The 23,061-nt window shown below is 40.1% G+C and overlaps 1 protein-coding gene across 2 annotated transcripts in view; it reads right to left on the reverse strand.

Moving 5' to 3' along the window:
* negr1 (neuronal growth regulator 1) overlaps window positions 1-15,145 on the reverse strand; it is a 165,906-nt gene extending 150,761 nt beyond the window's left edge. The window contains exon 1 of one of the 2 annotated variants that reach the window (XM_085433304.1): window positions 14,468-15,145. In XM_085433304.1, the coding sequence (XP_085289430.1) occupies window positions 14,468-14,637 (170 nt within the window). In that variant the 5' untranslated portion in view covers window positions 14,638-15,145. The remainder of the gene's footprint in view (window positions 1-14,467) is intronic. The other variant, XM_085433305.1, reaches the window with a different exon arrangement.
* Between the last annotated feature and the right edge of the window lie 7,916 nt (window positions 15,146-23,061).

The following is a 23,061-nucleotide window of genomic DNA, read 5'->3' on the forward strand; positions in this document are numbered from 1 at the left end:
CTAATTAAAAAGAAGACTGCCATATAATAGTTTAGGAAGAGGTTTACTATCAACCAAATATTAACAAATAAACAAGAAAACAACAGGAGCTTAGAGCTGCAGCCACACTGGTTGCATATTCCTTTGGAACTAGGGGCTAGCTGACATTCCAGGCTCTACCTGCTGGCGTAGCCCTCTAATGCAGCGGCCCCCAACCCCCAGGCCACGGACCGGAGTCATTTGGTACCGGGCTGCGAGAGTGAGACTCAGGTGTGAAATGTATGGTTTTCAGGGTTTTTAGTGTTATTTTGTTATCGTTTTTTTTTTTTTTCATTAACCTGGTTTTCCTGGGTCTTTTCACGTGTGTTATGAATAAATCTTTTTTTTCGGTACAGGTACTAGTTTTATTTTGTTGTATTTATCCGCGACACCTTAAAGGCCGGTCCGTGAAAATATTGTCGGGCACAAACCGGTCCTTGGCGCAAAAAAGGTTGGGGACCGCTGTTCTAATGCATTAATTAAAAGGGCATATGTCAGTCGCCTACATCCTGCATTCTCATTGTTAGTTGTCTCAAGGTTAAGACAAGTTTATTTCAAGACCTGAACACTTCACATTGCCATCTTTTTTTTCTAGTAGTCTACTAAAGTGTCCAAAGATCAGTGACTTTCTATGATCTCTGGTCATACACAGCTAAAGAGTCTTCTCAGTGACTAACATTTTGTTGACTAGTGAGGGACAGGTCTAGTAAATACTTTAAGTTCTGGCATAACCTTCTCACAGACCTTCAAATTTAATTCATTCAGAATAAGTATTCTTGTCGTGTGCAGGGACAAGCAAGGAAGCCTTGGTTTCCCTTCACTGTAAGGACTTCTAATTCTAGTGCTTCTTTCTTACAATGATCTGTAATCCACAACCTGAAAGTATTTCCTCATCACAAGAATGTATAATGTGCTCCACTCCTACAGTTCATACAATCAAATCAAACACTGCTGCTTCCTCAAGGTGAGTGATTTTTGTTCCCAAGAAAGAAATACCCAGTGTGCACCATGGAGCTAAAACCATAAAACTCAGTAGCAGCCACAAAAAAACATAGTCGTCTTTGAATGACCATGTTGTCTTGTCAGGAAAAATATGAAAAGTCCCGAGATCTTGAGTTAAAGGCCAGGGTTTTTACGTTTGTTTTTGGTTCTTGAAGACGCTTCTTCAGTTTCCTGAAGTGTCTCGGATAAGAAACTAAAAAAGAGGTCCACACCTTCAACTAAAGCATTCAAGACAAGCCGTGACTTGGATGACTGAAAACATACAGACATGGAAAATTTGATGTTTATGGAGTGATTGACATATATAATATGCAAAAGCTGGAAAGCATTCTGAAACTGATACATCATTTTCAGGAATGCTGCAGTTTCAAGAACCACCTTCCACCCCTGCACATTTGTGCGTGTGGTAACCTGGCATCAGCATTAACACAACATAATAAAGCATCTGGCTCGGATATTCCCCTAAGTGAGCCGCTATAGTCATTCAGCACAGCACCTGTTTCCACATGTAGCCATGCCTGTAATGGTAGATATGGGACATGACAGCGAGAGCAAACCTCACAGACGCTGCACTGCAGATTTTTTTTTTCTTTTGAACTTGTTGAATGGCCCTGAGGTGGCAATGAAAACAAAGATGACAGGATTATCCTCTCCAGGCTCTGCAAAGACTACCCATTAGTTATTGCTGTGGCAAAAACAAGGGTGAATATTCTGAAATGAAAGTGACATGCAAGCAGTGCAGAGAAGAAGGCAGCGGGAGTATTGTGTTGAAATCAAAGACAGTGCCTGGATTGAGGTTTGCGGCAGAAAGACATGGCCCACACACTTCCAAGGAAGACAACTGGTTGTTTAAGAGATTGCAGAATGAAGTGCTGAAGCTGGAAACTGATAGCATGCCTCAGGGAAGCTCTATTGTTGCATATGGCTGTTTCTCACAAAATACAGTAAGATGAATCAGTGTGCATGTTAAACCCAACAATTGGCATTCACATTCTAACATGGTAGAGGCATGGTAGCTACATATGCTGTATTATCTACAAAAGCATTGCATTCATAGCTAGTAGGACTGGATGCTAATTAGCTCTGAGCTGTAATCCTCCTTTTCATAAACGGGGCATAATGCAGAGGAAAAACAAAGCTTCGCTTCTCTAAAGAGAACCTTTGAGGTTAATTCCAAGCCCTGCTAGAAAACTTGCATGTAAGTTTTGATGCCATTAAATGGAATAGTTGAACTGTTTCCTGAGAGAAATGCTTTTCGTTCCTGATCCAGAAGCTTCTGAATTAGCAGCATGGCTTTAACTGAGCCCTTACCCTGTGTGTTTAAGAGCAACATAGAGCTTTATGTTGTTAGGAAAAGGCACTAAACTATATATGACTGATATGCTGCAATTCACCAAGGAAATGACAGAATTACAAAAAGCACAAGTGATATAAAGATAACAGTATAACTGTTAAATTATTTCTGTAACCCAAGCACCCATGCATCAATCAGGTAGCAGCTGTAAACTGCATTTGGGTAAACTGAATGGATTTTCACCTACAGCAGATATCAATAAAATATTACAAGTGTGTTGTTCCCAGTGGAAAAGATACTATTTCATTTGTGCATCTTGATTGTTGTGGTCAAATGTAATGAGCTTGTCTGAAAACCACCAAGATTTACCTCAAAGGGGAAAACTGGTAACTCAAGTAATTAATAACTGAGCACACTGAGCTGACTGCTGCATATCACGTGGAATACAGCAAACCTCAATATCACCGATCAGTAATTACAGAACAATCTAAACGTGACGCTGACAACAGTAGACAGCTCATTTATTACTCGATCGTAACTGATCACGACTACATTTGGTTGCTTACCTTTCAACGCCATTTAGGAGCAGGAGAGAAATATGAGTTGAGAAAAGCCACAGAGAGTTAAAGAAAGATACAAAGACAGAGGAGTGTAGAGAAATCAAAGTCCCACTATGAATAGCGAAAAGCTCTCCCGAGTCTAAAATTAGAATGCTAATGAGTGGCAGCCTCATAGATCAATTGATGAATTTGCTATTTTACAGTGACACAGACTGGAGCTGCCAACGCGTGGTTACAGCAAAGCTTGACAACTATTTAATATCATCTCTATACTTAGTTTAAAAGCAACGTACGTATACCAGACTTGAACATGCAAAGCCGAGACTAAAAACGCCTTCTTTAACGGCTCGTCACACTAGATTCTGATCACATATTATTAAAACTATGTAGGTCAGGGGGCTTTTTCAATAAACCAGCACTAACCGTTTCACTCATCACGGCAGCGTGCTGTGTTCCCATAATAAGTCAAGGGCTAGTGGGAATGTTATAAATTCCACTTGAGCGACATCCAATTTTTTTCGCTTTAATTGGATTACTCTACAGTAGGAAACAATTTCTACCATCTGTGTAAAACAGCAAAGAGTTAATAAACTGTCGTGAATCTACAATTAGTAACCAAAGGGGGCATTTGTCACGGTTGCCTTTTATCAACCATAAAATTAAAGCTTTGCAGCAAAATACGCCTCAATATGTCATCAGTACAGTGGCATTGTAGAGAATATTAGGCTTACATTCATAGTGCCTAAAGTCTGGACAATTTTAATGAATCAGTCTTACAAATGGTTTTTATTATTCTCAGCATGACACTTCTGTTACCTTAACTCCTGACCCCTCTGGAAACAATAGGTAGCACAATTCTCAGTGATATTGATTTGCTCCACTGCTTCTTTCTCCATTTACTAATAATTACTAATGCAGGCTCTCCAATTACTCGGCTCCAACAAACATTTACAGCAGCCTGAAATCCACACACTCATTATGCAGATGACAAAAAGAGAGCGAGAGCGAGAGAGAGAAAAGCACAAAAACCATAACCTTCTCAGAACAAGTCCAATTAAAATTCTTTAGCCATGCCAACATAGAACCAAATGAATTATGACAATACATACCTCTTTTAGCTGCCGGGCTTTTTCTAACCAATTTTGAAAGGCCAGCCATTGTGAACATAACATTTAGATAACAGAAGTGTTAAAATAGAGATCACTGTCAATATTTTTTGGTTTTTCCCAAGATTCATCCAACCTATGCCTCCAGGGGGCAAAACCAAAGAATAAATATGAAACAAAAAGTGATTCATATGTACTAGTTTCATTGCCTTGAGGCAAGGTTTGTATGTTGTTGTCTTTTTTTGTTATCCCATCTTAGGCCTCGGTTATATAGGCCCAGAGACCCGTTGGCAACCATCTGACAGCTACCGTCATGAGAAAAACCTGTATTTGTCTGCATTAGGTTGCTGGCAGTCACTGTGACATTGATTGCTAATGTCTCATGTCTCTAATGGTGCAGCAAAAACCAGGTTGTGGTGGTTGACAGTAGATTGCGTAGAAGACAACACCTTGTCTGCAAACACTCACAAACTGCTCTCTAGGCAGTAGTGAAGATGTGAATCTCTAAAGTTCAGAGAGTAAATGGTGAGTGTCTGCAGTTAAGTCAGCGTCTTTCACGCAATCTGGTAGTGATCACAGCAATCACAAGGATTTGTTGGGGAATATACATTTTCCCTAGTAACCGAATTGCAAGAGGGCTGCCGACCAGTCTCGAAGACTTTGTGACTGAGGTCTTAGTGCAAGTCTCTTTTGCATAGCAATGTCCTTTTTCATAAATAAACTTGTCCCGCGAGTCTTTATATTCCTCTCACACATCAGACACTTCTCACTTCCAGAAATACTATTTTTAGTTGAGGGGAGAGACGAGCAGATAGGAATATGGTAATCCCCTGACCCCCTTTTCCACTCCATCAAAAAGCAGTCAAGCAAAGGAAATCACTTTTTTTTCTTCTCACTCATCATTTCATGATCGTTGAAAACAAATGCAATTTGTTTGAGTCGTCAAATACAGTATATGTGACTCATTAGATATGCTGATATTTATAGAGTTGAAACAACTACGTCATGCCAAAAGTAATCCTAAAGTAATCCAACCTAAATACCGCGCCCGTTCTAAAAGCTCAATTTACAGCGATGCTCTGCTGCACAGGGATTAATTGAAAGGTGATCTGAGGTCACACCTAACATGTTCAACCTACTGCAGAAAAGCTGCAAGCCATCCTTACAATTTCTGAAATCACAGTTCACTAGAAAGAAAATTCATGCTCCATTTGATAGTGATGTGTAAATCCAAGATACAACAACGCCAAATGCTCATTAAAGGACAACAAGATGCCCTCTACAAGACGCTGAAATCCCACTGGACTGTGTTAAATTCACTCAGCAACACTACTGACATATCCATGTGTCAACACTTCTGATTTATTTTTCCCTGAGGACCTAACTAATGTTTACCTGCCTCATGTCATCAACTACATTATCCTATGGGAGAGTCCTCTCACGGTGGTGATTCACATTCACTGTTCGTTATAAATAAGTTTAAAACAACAGAGACAGAATGCCTTAGTAAGATTAATTTAGCTCAAAGAGGTCACAGGTTCACCTTCTGACACAGGCCAGAAAGCTGCAGAGATTTCCATTCAGGAAAGACCAGAAGCCAAGTGCACCTTCCATACAAATGCACTCTTTTTCCAGCGCATCACTCAGGCTTCAAACCCTGATGTCAGCGAGTTTTGACTATAACCTGCTGACATGAGAGGCATACCAAGACTTGCTGGTATACAGCTCAACTGAGGAGGCACAGATGAAATTACGCAATGTTGTCAGAGAAGCACAACTAATTATCATGAAACACAAGGAGATGCTAACTGATTGATTAAGGATTTTAATTGAAGGGGCTCTGAGGAATCGTTCCTCTCTGTGATGAAAGGCTGGGAAGTGTTGGCATATGATTTAGAGCAGAAAAGGCTGCACAGTATTCAACAAAGAGCTGGGAAAAACAAATCTACTCTGCAATAGCTGTCAGATGGGAGTAGCTTAATCTTGTACACAAACAAAAATATTATGTATCTATAAAAACATGCACGAAAATAGCATGATTTTTGATACAGGCTACTGGAAATCAGTGAAAACACTGAACGTATGTGCAAGCGGCCTGTAAAAACACCCAGCACTTAATTTGAAATATTCACAATCATGCTCAAAATCTCCATCTTGATGATACTGTAAGAATGAATGCTGAAGCTTCTAGATGAAGATGAACTCATCCTCTAAAAGCAAACGTAGCCAATCAAAGAATTACGAGGAATATAAAAACGTATCAATATAGGTATCAATATTTGGAGAGTGGATTGAGCTGAAACTTTTTTTCATGAGATTCGTGTCTTTTAGTATTTAAAACAAATGGCATCTCAAATTTATTCATGTATCAATCTTTATTACACATACAGTAAAAAAGCAGAAGATCTCAAAACAGGACCTGAAAAATTAATCAGGCCCTAGCAATCAAGAAGAAACAGAAATAAAAGGCTAAGGTATGCCAAATTACACAAGAACTGGACTGAAAATCAATAGCTCTTAAGGAGTGATGAATACAAATGTAAAGTTTTTGGTTCGAATCATTCCTAATGTTTACGGAGGAGGTTGGGAGAGCGGTACAACAGTGTCTAGAGCCATTGTAAAACAAGATGGAGGCTCTGTTATGGTTTGGGGCTGCACGTTGTCGGGGACCACGTCAAAATTGTAGGTATTATCAATACGGTCAGATTTTTAGCCACCATGCAACACCATTTAGAAAGTGTCTGATTGAGACGGGCTTCATTTCCCAGCGTGATAATGGTCCCAAAATACACTGTCAGTCATGGATTGGTCAATTCACAGTCCAGACCTCAACATTATTGAAGCAGTGTGGGATCATCTTGACAGAGAACAGAACAAAAGAAGAGCGTTGAATATCATTCAAGAAACCTGGAGACCTATTCCTGACTACTTAAAGAAAAGACAAGAAAACTTCAATAAGAGAGTTCAGGCTATGTTAAAGAATAAATGCGGTCATATCAAATATTGACCTTCAAACTTGTTAGAATTGGGCAAACTTTCCATTTCTATTTGCACAGCATTAATTAAGGGTAGCTGAAGACTTTTGCAGTAATGCACTGTAAGCACCACACCAAATTAAAAAATATTTCATGCAAACTTATGTTTACCTCAGCCACTGAGGGAAAAAAGTCAGCAACCTTGGCATGCACTTCAGCAAAACTCGGTTTCATGTAACTTCTTCTTAAAATTGCCCAAAAGATAACCTGTTATTGCTTCTCCACTCTGTCAAGTTTAATTTTCAGTCTTGTAGCTTTCTCACATCACAAAAATGCTCCTCTGAGATTTTCTGTAGAATTATTGCAATTATGTGGATGCTCTGAGCTTGGAATGGGTAAAAGCTCAATTTTTCCACCCCAAATCATTTTCCCTATCCCATATAATTGTAGTGATTATACGAGTATTAGAAAGATGCTTTAAAACCTAGCATAGCATCTATTTCCCTCGAAGGATTTACCTTGAGAAAGCATTTCCATTTAGACTTTAATTCACTGGGGCACTCAATCTCTTTAGTGCTAATTGAAATATATTAGAAATAGAAATGCTTAATTTTTATGAAGTACAATGGATTGACTTGCCTGACAAATGATAGGCACAAATGTAATGCATTTAGAAATTGTTTATAGTGTATAAATTTGGTTTATTCAATGCATTTTAGCCCCAGTGCATAGTTGCAGCATGAAGTTACAAATCATGCCATGAAAAAAGCTCTGGCATCCTGGAATGTGTTCAGCAGGAAGCCAAAAGTAAGAGCTTTTCCTACCATCCAGCATTAAACTGGATGTTCTTTATATATGTTATAAAGAAATGAGGGAGCATCATGTCATGCGTCTGACTAGCTAACCTCGGTCAAGCTGTAAACTTCAAAAAGCTCTTTGTATATCTCATGAATAAACTTCTTAAATATCAACTGGTATTGCTCAACAACAAAAAATGTGCACATAATAAGCAAATTAGTCTCAGAACTGTTTGCTATGACAATCATTGACATTAGAAAACGTTGTTCTAGACAACATTTATTTCCATGGATGCATCAGGACTTTTCATCTTGAACAAGTCCTTCTGGCAATGGGCTGAGTGACTGTTTAAAACAAGACATAACAGACTCTGAGTTTCGAGTGGCTGCTTTGGATGAGGTTAACTGGAGGTCTTAAAGGAGGCAGCTGCTAGGAAAGCTTTCTTAACAACTGCTCTAGCGTGTCACCTTGTCGGCTGGTTTCCATCTGCACTCAAACACATCTGTAACAAATGGATGCCAGAGTGATGATGAATACTTTAGTAAAGCCAGCCTCCCTTGGGCAACGGGAGATACACCTAAATGTTAGCAATACGCCTGCTTTCTGACATAAGACAGCGAGCCTCCAAGCCTTAATAATGTGTGTTTATGGGGTTTTTCATGGCTCAAAATGGACCTTTGGGGGTTGACTACACAGGTAAGCACAACTGGTCCACAACCTGCACAGAGGTCCATATTACTTTATTTAACAGATGTATTTCTGTACAATTGTGAAAATCATATTTCCTGTGGTTTTCCTGTTTTGTATTTACAGATCAGTACTTAATTATTATTATTATCGCATCCTATACAAATTTGCTGTTAAACAGAGCGAGGAATTTGTAACCTAGCTTTTCCAAAATTCAAACTCTTTTTATGCTTGTTTACATTATTTTACTTTAAACACACAAAAAAGCCTAACACTACCAGGGTAAAATTATTAGCCACCCTTATGCTAATAGTAAATTGTGTATCTTTTCTCTGGGTAACAGCCTTCATTCATTTGCTGTAGCTTTCAGCAAGTCACACACACGTCTCCTGGTCAAACGCAGCCTATTTTTCTTGGGCAAATCTCTCAAGCTCCTCTAGATATCATGGTCTTCTGGCATGGACTTTGGTCTTCAGTTCACCCTACAAATTTTCAGTGGGAATCAAGTCAGGACGTAAAGGCTTTATTCTGCTGGAGGTAGTTCTTGACCAGGAACAACATATGTTTGAGTCTGTGGCCAGTTTTGTCTCATCTGACAAACGGACGCGTTTTTCTCCAGGTTGTCCCTAGTACACTGCAGAAGTCACATTTTTTCTTGGTCTGCAACCTTGTAGTCCAGTCTTGTGCAGGCCTCTAGTGTCTTGGTAGTTGTTCTGGGGTCTTAAGACACATCTCCTACACAGACTTTAATATCTTTCTATTCCTACCTCTGCCAGGCCTGTTCTGTACTGTAGGGCTCTCTTTGAATTTCTTGATGACACTTTTCACTCCAGTTCTTGACACTTGGAACTAGGACTGCCACGATTAGTCGACTATCAAAATCGTCCACGACTGATTTAATAGTCGACGCGTCGTTTGAAGCTTTGTAAGATCACAAAAGACGCAGGAATAAGTAGCAGGATTTAAGAGTGTAATAACGGACTGAAACAGAAGATGGCAGCACTGCATGTACAAGGATGCCAGCTGCCGTTAAACCCCGAAGAAGAAGAAGCAGCTGTGTCCCAGAATTCATAGCGCAGCCCAGCTCAGTTTCCAACAATGGCGGCAGCTAGTTAGTTTTAATATTACTCTTATTATTCTTTATGGGTCACAAAATAAACGTTTCACATATTTTCAGGCGAGAATGTAGCTGTGTAAACCTCAAATATCTGCTCAGTTTATCAAGACACCACATATTTTCAAAAGCGCTCCGACGTTTTCGGAGACGTCTGTTACCCACTAGCTCGATAGCGAGCCGGGGGCTAGGCTCACTAGAGCTGTGAGAACACCGGACTCCGGGCAAATCGTTTTTAAACCCACCGCAGTCTTTCGCTACTCAGGTTAAACATATATAGGTCACTTAGATAACTTACAAATGTTATTGTTTGGCTTTTTTTTTGTATTTTATTTGTTCCTGAGTAAATCGGTTTGGCTGAGATTAAAGTTATAGTTTTTACACAGCTGAATAAATGTCAAGCAGACAGCTGATTATCAGAAGTGTGAGATGCTCCAGAATTTACTCCGGTGTCCCGTTATATTTTAGATAGCAAGGAGTTTATTAAACTTCACCGAAACAATCTGTAAATTTCATTAAAATTTATTAAACTATCATCTTGTCTTTATCTTTAGTTAGCACAGACCTTACACACTTAAAGCTGTAAGCTAATGATAGTTCTATAAGAGCAGATGCTGCTTGTGCAGTACAGATGCTGCTTGTGCAGTAAGCTGTAAGTTTTACGTCCAATGGATGATGATCTGATTAGTCGACTAATCGCAAAAATAATCGGTGACTAGTCGACTATCAAAATAATCGTTTGTGGCAGCCCTACTTAGAACGCTGTGACAACTTTGTAAATCCATTTCCTGCCTTGTGAGCATCAGTAATTCTTTTTCTCAAGTCTAAGCGGATTTTGTTTATTTGTGGCATGATATTTTCTCAAGTGAGGCGCAAACTGCTACTGAAGTGTTTATACTGTGTGTAAATTGTAAAATCAAGTTAAAACTCAGGGTTGTCTTCCAAACTTTGGGCATTACAAAGTTAAAGCACATCATTGAACAACAGTTGTTAATGTTGTTAATACTAATTCTGCTTGTGTGAAAATAGAAATAATTATGTTATGTATGTTTGAAAAATCCCGTGCTCTGTTAAAAAAAACAGTTGAGAAAATTTTGACAAAAACTTAAAATTTAATTGGAGGTTAATAACGTTGTCTTCGTCTGTAGGGATGGCTTCATTTGGTACCACCCCTGCTTAACAACTGGTCCTTCCCACATGCAGATGGTTTTGTATCATGATAGTGGCTATTCATTGGCCAAAAAATTAGGTCAACTGACAATCCAAACACTTGATCCCTGAGATTAAGAGACTCTGAAGAAAAGCAGCATTGTGCTGACAGCAACACAGGCTGCATTAAACATGGGGTGCAGCAAACAGACGAGAGGATTTGGGCGTTTAATTAACAGTGACAGACTCAGGTGTGCCTCCAGATGTGTCATAAGAGGTAAACCAGGTTTTCCCCCAAATGAGTGCATGAAACTGCTGATATCTGGCAGTTAACTGATGTGTTCAGAGAGCCCAGTGTTTACTACATCTCCAACCAAGCTGTTGGAAATGAAGTAGCCTCGCTTTTACTTTTTAACTGAACTTGCTGTGGTCTAATTAAAAAGCTGCTGAAATGCAGAAAGAGGTGCTTCTCACCCATGGTTATGGCTGTGCGTTAAGCAGATCATCAACTATTCCTTCTTTTTAAAATTATTTTCTGTGAAGTCTCAACTATTGTTCTTCTTTTCTGTCTAATCATCGTGTGCGCCGGAAAGCGAACACCAAACCATTTAAACTACATGTTGTCTCTGGCTCAAGTGCTCATAGTAAATGTCAAGACCTTTCAGAGCCGTAATAATGACATAGTTGAGAAAAATGATGCATGGCACCATTTCTGTCCTGGATGATGTTAAAAAAACAGCTTCAGTACAATCATGTAGAGCCAGAAAAGATTTTCATCAACTAGCCTGTTGACATGGAGGCAATGATTTTAGATTTATACGAATACCCGACTTTGAAGCCAGTGACAGGTCAATTTTGTACCATTACAGAGACTGTAAGGCTGGTGGGACAGACCTTATTTTGTAGCTGAGGGCCGACTGTCGTGATAAATAACAAAAATATGTTAAGACCATTGTGTCCCTCTGCTTTTATAGAAAAACATTTTTTCATTGCTGATCTGCGTGTCTTTTGTCTATTTCTCTTCATATCATGCACATTTCATTGAGATGAAATAGAGAGGCATGGGGTAAAAGATAAAAAGATTTAAGAACTGTACTTCAAACCGTAACCATATGGCAGCGGCCTGTTCTTAAGATTTCAGTCTGCATGGACTACATTTATAGACACGAGCTCTTTGCTGTTGATTACAGCTGCTTATCCATGTGGAAGAGGCTGCCACCGATACAGTGTGTTTCCTGACAGCACAGGGAACTGTCTTTTCATCCAGCTGTCTCCCTCAAATTCATAGCCAAATATGTCATTTACTGGGATTTATTCAAGTGAATCCAAACAACACGTAAAAGGGTGGGAAAAGAAATGGATTTGTAGCTACTTTAAACAATGTGTCTCTTATGATTTGCAGCATGTGAAAAATGTGCCTGACTCAAATGCAGGCAAGCAAGACTTTGAAGCAGCACCACAACTCAAATACAGGAGACAATTCATTAAAGGCTGAATATGGCTAAGCTTTTAGGCAATCAGACAAAAATTAAAAGGGTGATGATACACATGTGGACCATTCCTCATCTTCAGGAAGCTCAAATCACTTAATTGCTCTGGACCCAATGTCCAACATGAATCAGGGCAGTAGAAATCCAGCACTGAGAATTGAAGAGGTGAGGGGAAATTAACATATGACAGAAGACGCACCTCTCGGGAGCCACTTCATAATCCCAAGGCAGTGACTAATTGCGTGCTTCTGGGTTTGCTGGTATTTCAGGATGCATGCATTTTTTTTTTTTACCAGCAATTTGCTCTGGGGCAAAGGAAAATTGCCCCCACTATTAGTCAGGGGTCTTGACAATGAAGAAACTCAACAAACAAGCAGTGCTTTCAGCACTGAGTCCCTATAAGAGACAGCTCATGCTTTGATGCCTGGCTCTCAAGGCCAATAAAAGAACATGGGGAAATCCAGAACCATAGACCCTTGTAGTTTGGAAAAATGGAGAAAAAACAGTATTCCGCATCACTTCTGTGACATTTTGCGCTTCAGTTAAAATGTTGAATATTTGTATTGAGTCAATAGAGTCACAGTGGCAGTATTAAAATAAATGAAAAATGCCAATCAGTGGTTACTCAGAGTCCTGTATAAGCCATTAATAAACCAGCTATGGAAGTATCTCCAAAATTCTCTCTATAGATCCACTTTACTGAGGCGATGGCCTGCTTGTTGAAAATGAGTGGTGACTTATTCAGGGGGTGGGAGGCAACTTGTCTATTGAGCTGATTAATAGCACAGGGATAATCTCTGGTCCAATAAACCATCAGGATCCAGGCAAAGCTTCTGCCACTGATCACAGCCAACCCAGACTGATACCAGGGAATTAGACATCCTCACTCAAGAGACATTCAGAGGTGTAAGTCTTTGTGATGGGGACGGCCCTTTTGCACGGAGGCAAACGGTGACAAAAATAGTGAGTACCCCTTGTTCCCAAGGTGATTCCTGTGATGAGCACCAGTACATTTTGACCCTCCTCATAATAATTCATCTCTGTATTTTAGCAGAGAATGACCTTGTGTCACAGGGTGGGGGGGGGGGAGTCAGCTTTTCAACAACATGACTAAAAGCCAAGCTGAGTGGGAACTTTAGACATTTAGCTGCTCTGTATTCAGGTCCACACCCAGCATCCCTTAGTCAACATCCACAGAATTCATATTGAAATGGGGCCGGCCCGCCCCCCCATCAGCCTTTCCTCAGAGCCATCAAAGCGGACATTTAATATTGGTAGAACAAGATATTATCTCAGCCCTCCAAAGAGTTTGCTTTAAAAAAAACTGTGCTCTGCAAGAGTTTGAATATTTTTTCTATTTCATATTACCATTATGAAACAGACTGCAAATTTGCAGTTACACAAAAATCTGCAGTTTTGTAGTAAAACTTGTGCATCATGTGGCATTTATTGCAGCACCATTAGTAGCCTGTTTAAACTGAAGGCTGTTTTTTCCTCTTTTTTTAATAGCTTGACAACGTTTCAAGTTGCAAGCTTCCGACAGAAATGGACCCAAACCACACCCATGAAATTAATTTCGCCCTTAATGGTCAGCTACCTGTGCAGCTGGCACCGTAGCCTACGTGATGGAGGCAGGGTGACGAAGGGAGGGGTGGAGGAGTTAGCGCATCATTTGCCATAACTCCATTCAGATCAACAGCGACCACACACGAACACACACGAGTACACTCGTCAGGCTGGTTTTTGCAACTGCGACATCACACTGGACATTCAGCAAAATCTGTCCAAAAGCGTTGAGAATAAGCACGCCGGACCCATCGCTCGTAGATTAAGTTGCTTTTCTACACGTATGGCGTTTGAGAGACGGTGGAAATCGGCGGACACAGTGTAAGCAAATTACATAAGCGATAGGCAGCGGTAGGCTAACTTCACGCGATGTGCTCCCACATACGGGCAGCTGTGAAATCACACGCCAACAACTAATAAGACTTGTGCTCAGTTAGCACAGAGGGAAAGTATCTTGGAGAAGTTTGTTAGTAAGCAGCCGAGCTCCGTAGCGGTGGCTGCACTAGCCGGACGAAAACAAGGACGGGATGGAGGGAAAAGGACCTATTGTGTGAGCATCGCAGGCGCTCAATGACAGACCCCCCTCCCTCCAATCTCCAGAAGTAGTTACCAAACATGTTCGCTAAGGGTTGCGTTTGTTTGTCTTTTTGTCTTTTAGCTCCTCAGAACTCTGAAAGGAGAAAGTGAAGTTGTGTTATCTCGCTTTACCTCAGTAGTGCCGTGTCGCCTTGTCTGCTGACCACACTTTCAACCGAGGAATAGTCCACAGTTTGTCCAGCGGGCAAGCAGGACGGCAGAAAGCAGCACAGGCTGAGAATTATCGCAGTAAGCCACTGACCAGAGACACAAGCATCCTGCACCGCAGTCATTATGTCCATCACAGCTGTGTTTTTGTTGTCGCTTTTCCCAAGTCTTCTTGTTGTTAAGAAAGAAAAGAAAAGCGAACTGGGCTAGCTTCAAAAGAAAAAAAACGGAGAACCTTAACGCGAACGACGTTTTATTTCCACACTTTTGCGGAGCCCCACGAATAAACGATCCGCTGTATAGTTTCCCAGGTTTGTTTGGATGGATGTAGAGCTCACTGTGCGGGGAAGTGTACTCTCCAGTGGCTTGCACACCATCTAGTGAGGAAATGCGATGTAAAATGGGAGCAGACCTAGAAGCAGACAACCCCCAGGCTCTGATCCTGTTGCCATGCGGCCGTTTCCCGGGCAACCCGTTCCCAGTGGCTCGTGATGGAGCAGCAAAACCGGAAGGTATTGATACAACCCAGGAGCAATTAAAGATATCGACTGGAGAAGGTCCCCCTATAAGGAAATGAACAGTGAGCATTTGGTGGAAATGGAGCTTACTGACGGTGACGCAGGTGGATCCCACAGGAAAACTCCTGGAAAGCTTTCAAACTGCTACTGTTATAGACACATCTCCAGATGGGAGTCCTTAAAATCAGAGCTTATGCACTTAAACTGTTTGATTTTTTTCTAGAAGTCATCCACAATATACTTTGAAAAGATAATTACTGCCGACTTGAAGAGTTTGCACTACTAACGGGACTTTTTCATTAAGCAGGGAAAACCCCGGCACAGCACAAACACAGAGCACATACACATAAGGACAAGGGGGACTTGGAAAGTTTGTTTTAGAGCAGTAAACCCCATCCATTATGCTGCTTTAAGCCTTTTGACTTAGCCTACATAATACAGATTGTCTGGCCATAACCATGGAAATGACATACATTTCTATGAGGTGACATATTGGCATAGTGCGCTGAAATATCCGTGAATTCTTGGCATGAGCAAAACCTTGTGGATTTGCTATGATTGTAGCAACAGAAGGCACTTAATCAAGCAGTCACCTTGAATGCCTATTCAAGAGAGCATGTGCATAAAAATGACTTTAAAAATGAGGCTTAACATATTGTTGAAATAAAAAATGTTTTTTTAAAAAAAGAAAGCCAGTCGGATAACTGAGGGCATTTTCTGATTCAAGCAAAATAAAGTAACAGATGTTAATCCACAGCGTCTTAATCCCTGTTGTTTTGTTGTTGTTGTTGTTTTCATCCCTGCAGCCACTGCAGCTTCTAGTATTTTTGATTTGCTTTGTTACTGATGTTATTTTACAGATTTGAGCTGATATCCTATACAAAGTAACCTTCATCTGATTCCTATGTTACATTTCTTGCTGAATTCTCTTTTATACTTTTTTTTTTATTATTTTATTAATTTCCCCAAGGGGATCAATATAGTTTCATGATATTTTAGCTCACTGGACAAAAGTGTAAAGATTGAAGTCTCTAATGTTATCACAAGGTTAGAAGAAATGAAATAAAGACTATAAACTCCTGAAAGGCTTTTGCTGCAGTTTTTAATAGTGAAACAAGCTTTAAAGTGATACCCTGTCTTTGGTTTAAAATTAGGAAAGAAGCCTTGATCCTTTGTAAATTTATTCGGGGTACTGTGAAAGTTGCCTCTCCAGCGTTGGTTATTTATTCAAGAAGATAAATTGTTATTTCAGTGGTGAGAGAAAAGAGAGAGAACGGGGCAGATTTCTGTTTGCTCTGACAAAGAGCCAGAAAACAGGTTTCCAGAGGTTACAGGGGACATTTCGCCATATTGGAAATGAGTCAACAACCAATGTTCCATGACAAGCAGCATTAAAAGCAGGGGGAGTGAAAAGTTCATCTTGTCACAAAAACAATTGTAATTTGCATAACTGAAGCTCCCTCTGCTGTTAATAGCTGTGATAATGCCACCAGTAGAAATCCTCACGCTCTGGTTTTGTGACAGAGGTGTTTTTATTGGGCTGAGACAGGAAGATAATTTCCATCCTTCCCTTGTCAGTCACAATGCTGATTTTCCCCCAGTTTCTCTGAGCCCTTCAAATTACCTGAGAAAATGTACCTTTCCATGCATGAAAGCTATAATTACGATGACTCCATTTAGTGGTAGTGCACTTTCCAGAGAGGTGTGGAGGGGTATGCGCGAGTGGCAGCCTGGTAATAACCTCAGGAATTATGAACAGGATGAAAGAGATCAAGGCTGGACTATCACGATGTGTGCGAGCTGTTTTGAGTAATGGATACCACAGACGTTTCCCTCCAGGTGTTGGTAGACAGTTGTCTTCTCGGAGCTAGAGGGAAACTGATGCATGCAATTTGCTTTAATAAGGAGTGAATGAAGCAACACATAAAAAGTTTTCTTTGTGCAGCTTGTTTCCACCAGTTGGTTTAAATATATTAGCGCTATTATTATTATTAATACCACCAGGAAGAATAGACTTCTTCATCTGTCTGCTTAATGGAGACTGTTATGCAGAAGCAGGAGTGCAGCTACCGTCTTGTGTGTTACCACTACTGTATAACCAAACGCACTGCAACATGCGCTGGCTTGTCTTGGCTGCTGCGACTGAATGATGAACTTGAAGTGAAGCGAACACTCTTTGACTGTTATCTTTCTGCAAGTTGTGACAGCATTCTGCTTTACACCAACCGCGGCTGATTAAACTAATTTAGTGCAAGTAAGGCAGCATATTGAAGGCTATTGTTTCCTGAAGTAGTTAAGAACATGGTCATTTTTTTCTGTAATAGTGATTTGGTTAGCTATTATGAAAATGGATGACGTCCAGCGGGGAACTGTGCCGATCGATCACGACGAAGCAGAGAAATGCTGAACGGCTCTTGTGACTGCAGCCTGGGATAACAGGACACGAGAGCGATCCGTGAGGGAAATGCAAGGATAATTGATGTCCTGTTCAAAGGATCCGATTTTTAATCTCAAATTTACTCAGCAAAAGCTGTATTTTGATTAAATAATGATAAAGAATGATGTCAAACTGCTCTATTCATCTCCATTTTAATGGATATGTTGTGCTGGATCTAGGCTATCTATTATTAGAAACACAACCAGGTGGGGGAAAAACGAATGCAGCATTTGGTGTGTTTTATTTCTTCTGAATAAAGTTCCGAGTTGCAGTTTAGAACAGGTTTAATAACATCAGCTTTTACAGACTCATTGTTTTAACGATGCTGCTTATTCTGATATACACTTTTAACTTGGTGGTAGGTTTTTCAAATCTCACTCTGCCTTAGTCAGTCATAATGATTCTAATGTGAAACTTTTGCCTTGAATCCGTGTAGGCCAAGCTTTCTTTATCATTTTATTCTCACAGCTGTGAAGTTATTAATATCTAAATTTAGTCTCTTTACTGCTGTTAAATATGAGCTAGTCAATGTCTATACTCTTCACGTTGGGGCATTCATACCACTGTAAGTTTGCTCTTAGGTTTTTGGACAGCTAAACATTTTGTTGTAATTTTGCTTCTGTACACCAACACAGCATATTTTAAATCAAATGAGGAGAGTGGAATGCAGACTTTCAGCTTTAATTCAAGGAGTTTAACAAAAGTATCACTTTACTTACGAATCACAGTCATTTGTATACAGTACACAGTCCTGAGAGCCTCAGCAGTAATTGTAAAACTTTGCCTGAAGTTTCCTCCCCTGAGATGCTCTGCCAGGCCTTCACTGCATCCACCTTGGGTTGCTTTGTGTTTGGGAGCCTCTCGACCTTTAATTTTGTCTTTACTAAGTGAAAACCTGCTTGATAGGTTTGTAGCATAAATAAAAGTTGTTACAGACCTCCTAGGATGAGACATTCTTTCAATCTACAAATGGTTATATACTTCTAAGCATATATAAATACATATTTCTAGGCATAAATGAAACTCCAACAATACAAATCTAACATTGCTCTACTGTGGTGAAAAGCCTGTAATTGTAAGCTGAGTGTGGGTTTATCCCTGTAACTTCAGGGTTACTCCTGGGTTTTTGTACTACAAAGGCAGATCACCTCATACTGGGTGCCTTGGTAATTTACGCTGTAGACCTAACCTGCTGTCGAGCAGGTTGTGTTCTTGAGACATCAAAAGGTACAAAATCAGTGCCTACTGATCAGGGAGTTATCCCCAAAATTGCATCATCGTTCTAGTAAGACCTCTGTGCACAGACGGTAGGAACCTCTAAAGTTTTCCAATAGCATCAAAAGTCTTTGTGTTTCCCTGAAGATCATCAGATTTTTAGATTCAACTTTATTTCTTTACTTCTTGGCTCTTCATGCAAATAATTCTTGTTAAGGTTCACATAATTGAGGAAGGAGAGTACAAACAACCATTGGTCCAGAAGATCTTGGTCAAACAACTGATTTTAATGAATACACGCGTGGGAAGACCACTCTGTACGCAGACAGGAATTAATCTTCGACTTAATCAAAGCATACACAGATTTTTATAGCATCAGGGTTTGAATTAATGACGCCCCTTCATACGTCACAGATAGAATATATGCATACGTCAAATCAAAACCACAATGACTTTTAACACAGTTTAAAAGAACGTTGTCTTCGTCTTCATGGCAGGTACTTCCTGTCACTGCCGGATGCTCGCTTGTCATCTTGACACCTCAGCAGCAGTTCTGCGACAAACTGCTCTTTTTGCAACCCCAAGCAAAACATGATTAAACTTCCACCTATAAATGATTCTCTCTAACTGAGTGTGTGTGTGTGTGTGTGTGTGTGTGTGTGTGTGTGTGTGTGTGTGTGTGTGTGTGTGTGTGTGTGTGTCTATGTCGTCCTCAAATGCTCTCTCAATTCACCCGTTGCACTTCTGACCTTTTACCAGACCAGAGGCTCATCCTTATGTGTAATAACCTAACTGAAACTATATGTACTATATTGAATAAATGTTTTAATCAAGAACTTCTACTAAAAGCTTAATAAAAGAATATAAAAGTATACCAGACAATTTGAATAACCTAGTAATTCAAATAGCCTCGTCTAACCTGCTCCTCAGAATAACTTAGACTCTGCTTTCACTTCTGCAAACTCTCTGCAACTTCCTGTCAACTCCTGCCTGCAACTTAGTCTTTCTGAATGATGATGATTATTTAACAATAGCAGTAAAATAATTTCCCTGCTCCACATTCTACAACAGTTTTATTTGTCCTGTAACCGTTAATAAATGATCCTAATAGAGGACAGCTATTTGTGCTCGTGAGCCTTATATCAAACTTGCATGTACACTAAGCCTATATTGGAATTTTGTTTATATATTTATCCTTTACTTGCACCATTAAACACCAGCTGGGCTGTAGTTGAAACAGTAATAATTATTGTTACTACAGTAGCAAATCAATACCAATTTTAATCCATCAGATTCTCCTGTGTTTTAACGATTGAGTTGTGATATCGAGAAGTCTGTTAAACTTACACAGAATATTTGCTAGCTTTCCTTCCTAACCTTCAAACAGGTTCAACTTTATTGATGTAGTAGCTATTTTCCTCACTACAATGTTGAAAGCACACTGACATTCATACAGCACTTTTAATATTATGCTACTGTACAGTGCTTTTCCTCTCACTCACACACTGATTTGTCTGCAGCTGCTGTCTTTCTTTCAGCCTGCATTATGTGTTTAAGCTCTTTATATTTTTCCCATAGCAAAGTTTTATCCTCATCTGTGAAATCAGCTGCGCCACTGCCAGTACACCTATCCATGTTTTAGATTGGTCCGATGCTTCTATGTTCTCATAGCCACATTTGGATACTCTAGGTAAACGTAACAATTTGATAACCAGCTTTCTGTGAATGTTTACTCTGACTAGAGAAAGAGAATCTAAATAACAGAAAAGCACTGGATATGTTTAACTTTCTTCAGACTGGCTTAGCCATCAAAGAAAATCCCATTTCTTTTCCTCAAGAAACTCTTTTGCAGAAGTTTTCCAGCACACTTTGGGTCATTATCCATTTCTACTGTGAAGCGCCATCCAATCAGGTCTGCAACACTGGCTGAATCTGAGCAGAGAGTATAGCCCTGTACACTTCAGCATTCGTTTTTATTCTATTATCATTCTATTTTCAACACTTTAATTTTAAAGAAAACTAAAACAGACAGATCATCAACCAAAAATCCCGAAAAAATCACACACACTACATACAGGTTATAAATTGATTTGCATGTCATTGAGTGAAATAAGTTTTTGAGCCCTATAACCTGGCCACAATTCTGTGTCCTACAGATTTGTTGTGTCGTACATAGATTATAAACAATCAATCAAACTCATGTGTACGAACCACATCTGTCCACAGATTCCGGTTCTTCCATTACACTTCCACCATCAGACCAAAGAGCTGTTGAAAGATGTCAGGGACCTGCACAAGTCCGGAGCAACAAGCTTGGTGAGAAGGTGACAACTGCTGGTTTGCTAAAATGCAAAATGGCCACCAGTCGACCTCTGTCTGGAGCTCCATTCGAGATCTCATGGGGTTAGGATGATCGTGAAAAAAATGGTCGATCCACTCAAAGCTACACGGGTAGAAGCCAGCTCTGTTCTAGGATGCCCTCTGGACCCAGTGGAGGTGGTGAGTGACAGGAGAACGGCGGCTAAGCTGTCATCCCTGTTGGACAACGTCTCCCACCCCATGCAGCAGACTGTGACAGCACTGAGCAGCTCCTTCAGTGGGAGACTGCGGCACCCACGGTGTGGGACGGAGAGATTTCGCAGGTCTTTCCTCCCCACTGCTGTCAGACTCCACAACAAAGACTTTAACTGAACAAGCACACACATCCATACATATGCAATAATACTAAGTGCAATAATCCTTTCTGGCATCGTTGTATTTTTACTCAGTTGTATATAGCATTTGTATTTGTATTCTATTTTTATCTTATTGTATATTTATTTTATTTTATTCTACTGTATATATTATTTTATTCTATTCTGTACAGTTGTGTACTGTATTTATTCTTATTGTATTCTAATTTTTGCCTCATAACTTTTGCACTGTCCACTTCCTGCTGTGACAAAACAAATTTCCCACGTGTGGGACTAATAAAGGTTATCTTATCTTATCTTATCTTATCTTATCTTATCTTATCTTATCTTATCTTATCTTATCTTATCTTATCTTATCCACAGTCAGCAGACCCATCCTAATTGTTCTAGTACAGTTCTTAATAATTCAGAGACGGCTTGGGAGAAAGTGCTGTGGCCAGATGAAAACCAAATCAAGTTTTTTGGCTACTCGACCCGCTCCCGTGTTTGGAGGAAGTAAAATATTGAGTACAACCCAAAGAACACATCCCCACTGTGAAGTACAGAGGTGGAAACATTATGCTCAAGGTGACTTCACCGCATTGAGGGACCAATTTATGGGGCTGTGGACTGTAAAATCTTGGATGACAACCTCCTTCCTCAAGCCAGAACGCTGAAGATGAGTTTGGATGAGTCTTCTACTATGGCAACCAAGGAGAAGCGCAGTAGGGTCATTCGGGGTTCTAGCCAGTCTCCAGACCTCAGTAGAGGGAGCTAAAGCTTCAAGTTACCAAGCGGCAATCAAGAACCCTAAAGGATTTAGAGAGTTTCTGTAAAGAGGGGTGGGCCAAAATCCCCCCTGAGATGTGTGGAAAGCTGGTGACCAACTACAAGAAACATCTCACCACTGCGACTGACTTTCTCCAGTTTCTCCATCAAGTACTAACTCGTGTTTTCACTATGGGTTCAACTACTCTTTTGACTCAGTGACATCCAAATGAATTGATAAGATTTATGTGTGTTTTTTCCTGCAGTTGTGGTTGCTATTCTCTCTTCATTAAAGTGAATCTCTTTGTAAGTCAGCAAAGAAACAAATTCAGCAGGGGATCAAATATTTATTACCCCACTGTACGTGTAAAGTGTGTTTACCTTCAACACTACATTGGTTTGAAGCTCTCTCTGGTGGAGTTTCAGCTCTGTAAAAGTTGATATTAAAAATCCTGGCGTGGTGAAGAAAAGTAGGCTGAATGTCCACTTGGAGAGTCTGACAAAAACACTACATCAGCTATGACATCCAGCCTTCAACATAAAAGGCTGACTTTCTAGGATACACAAAACCAGGAAGCCTCAGTGCTTTTGCCGTTGCCCTTAGTGTTTCACATAAGAAATTCCATTATGGTATAGTTCAACAACTGCCACTTGTTTGAGCAGAGAGTAATGTATTACATTTCTCAAACTGCGCCTTACTGTCAAAGTCCAAATGCACATTTCTAACATAGATATAGTGGACAAAACACATTTTGAATGAACTATGGAGTTTGATGTATGTAGCCCTCAAGCAGTGATTTATTTTGAGCCTTTCCTTTCTTTGTTCTTCCTACACTGGCCATGAGGGACAAAACCTACAGCACTCATGAGTCATAGCTGATTTGTACTTCCAGACAGCATCGACCACATTTCATACATGTTTCAAAAAGCTCTTCTGAGTCATTAAAT

This window comes from Copadichromis virginalis, linkage group LG15 (genome assembly GCF_057382275.1).
Source record: "Copadichromis virginalis isolate Kocher_CV1m ecotype Utaka linkage group LG15, C_Virginalis_male_GT1.1, whole genome shotgun sequence".
NCBI classification, from domain to species: domain Eukaryota; kingdom Metazoa; phylum Chordata; class Actinopteri; order Cichliformes; family Cichlidae; genus Copadichromis; species Copadichromis virginalis.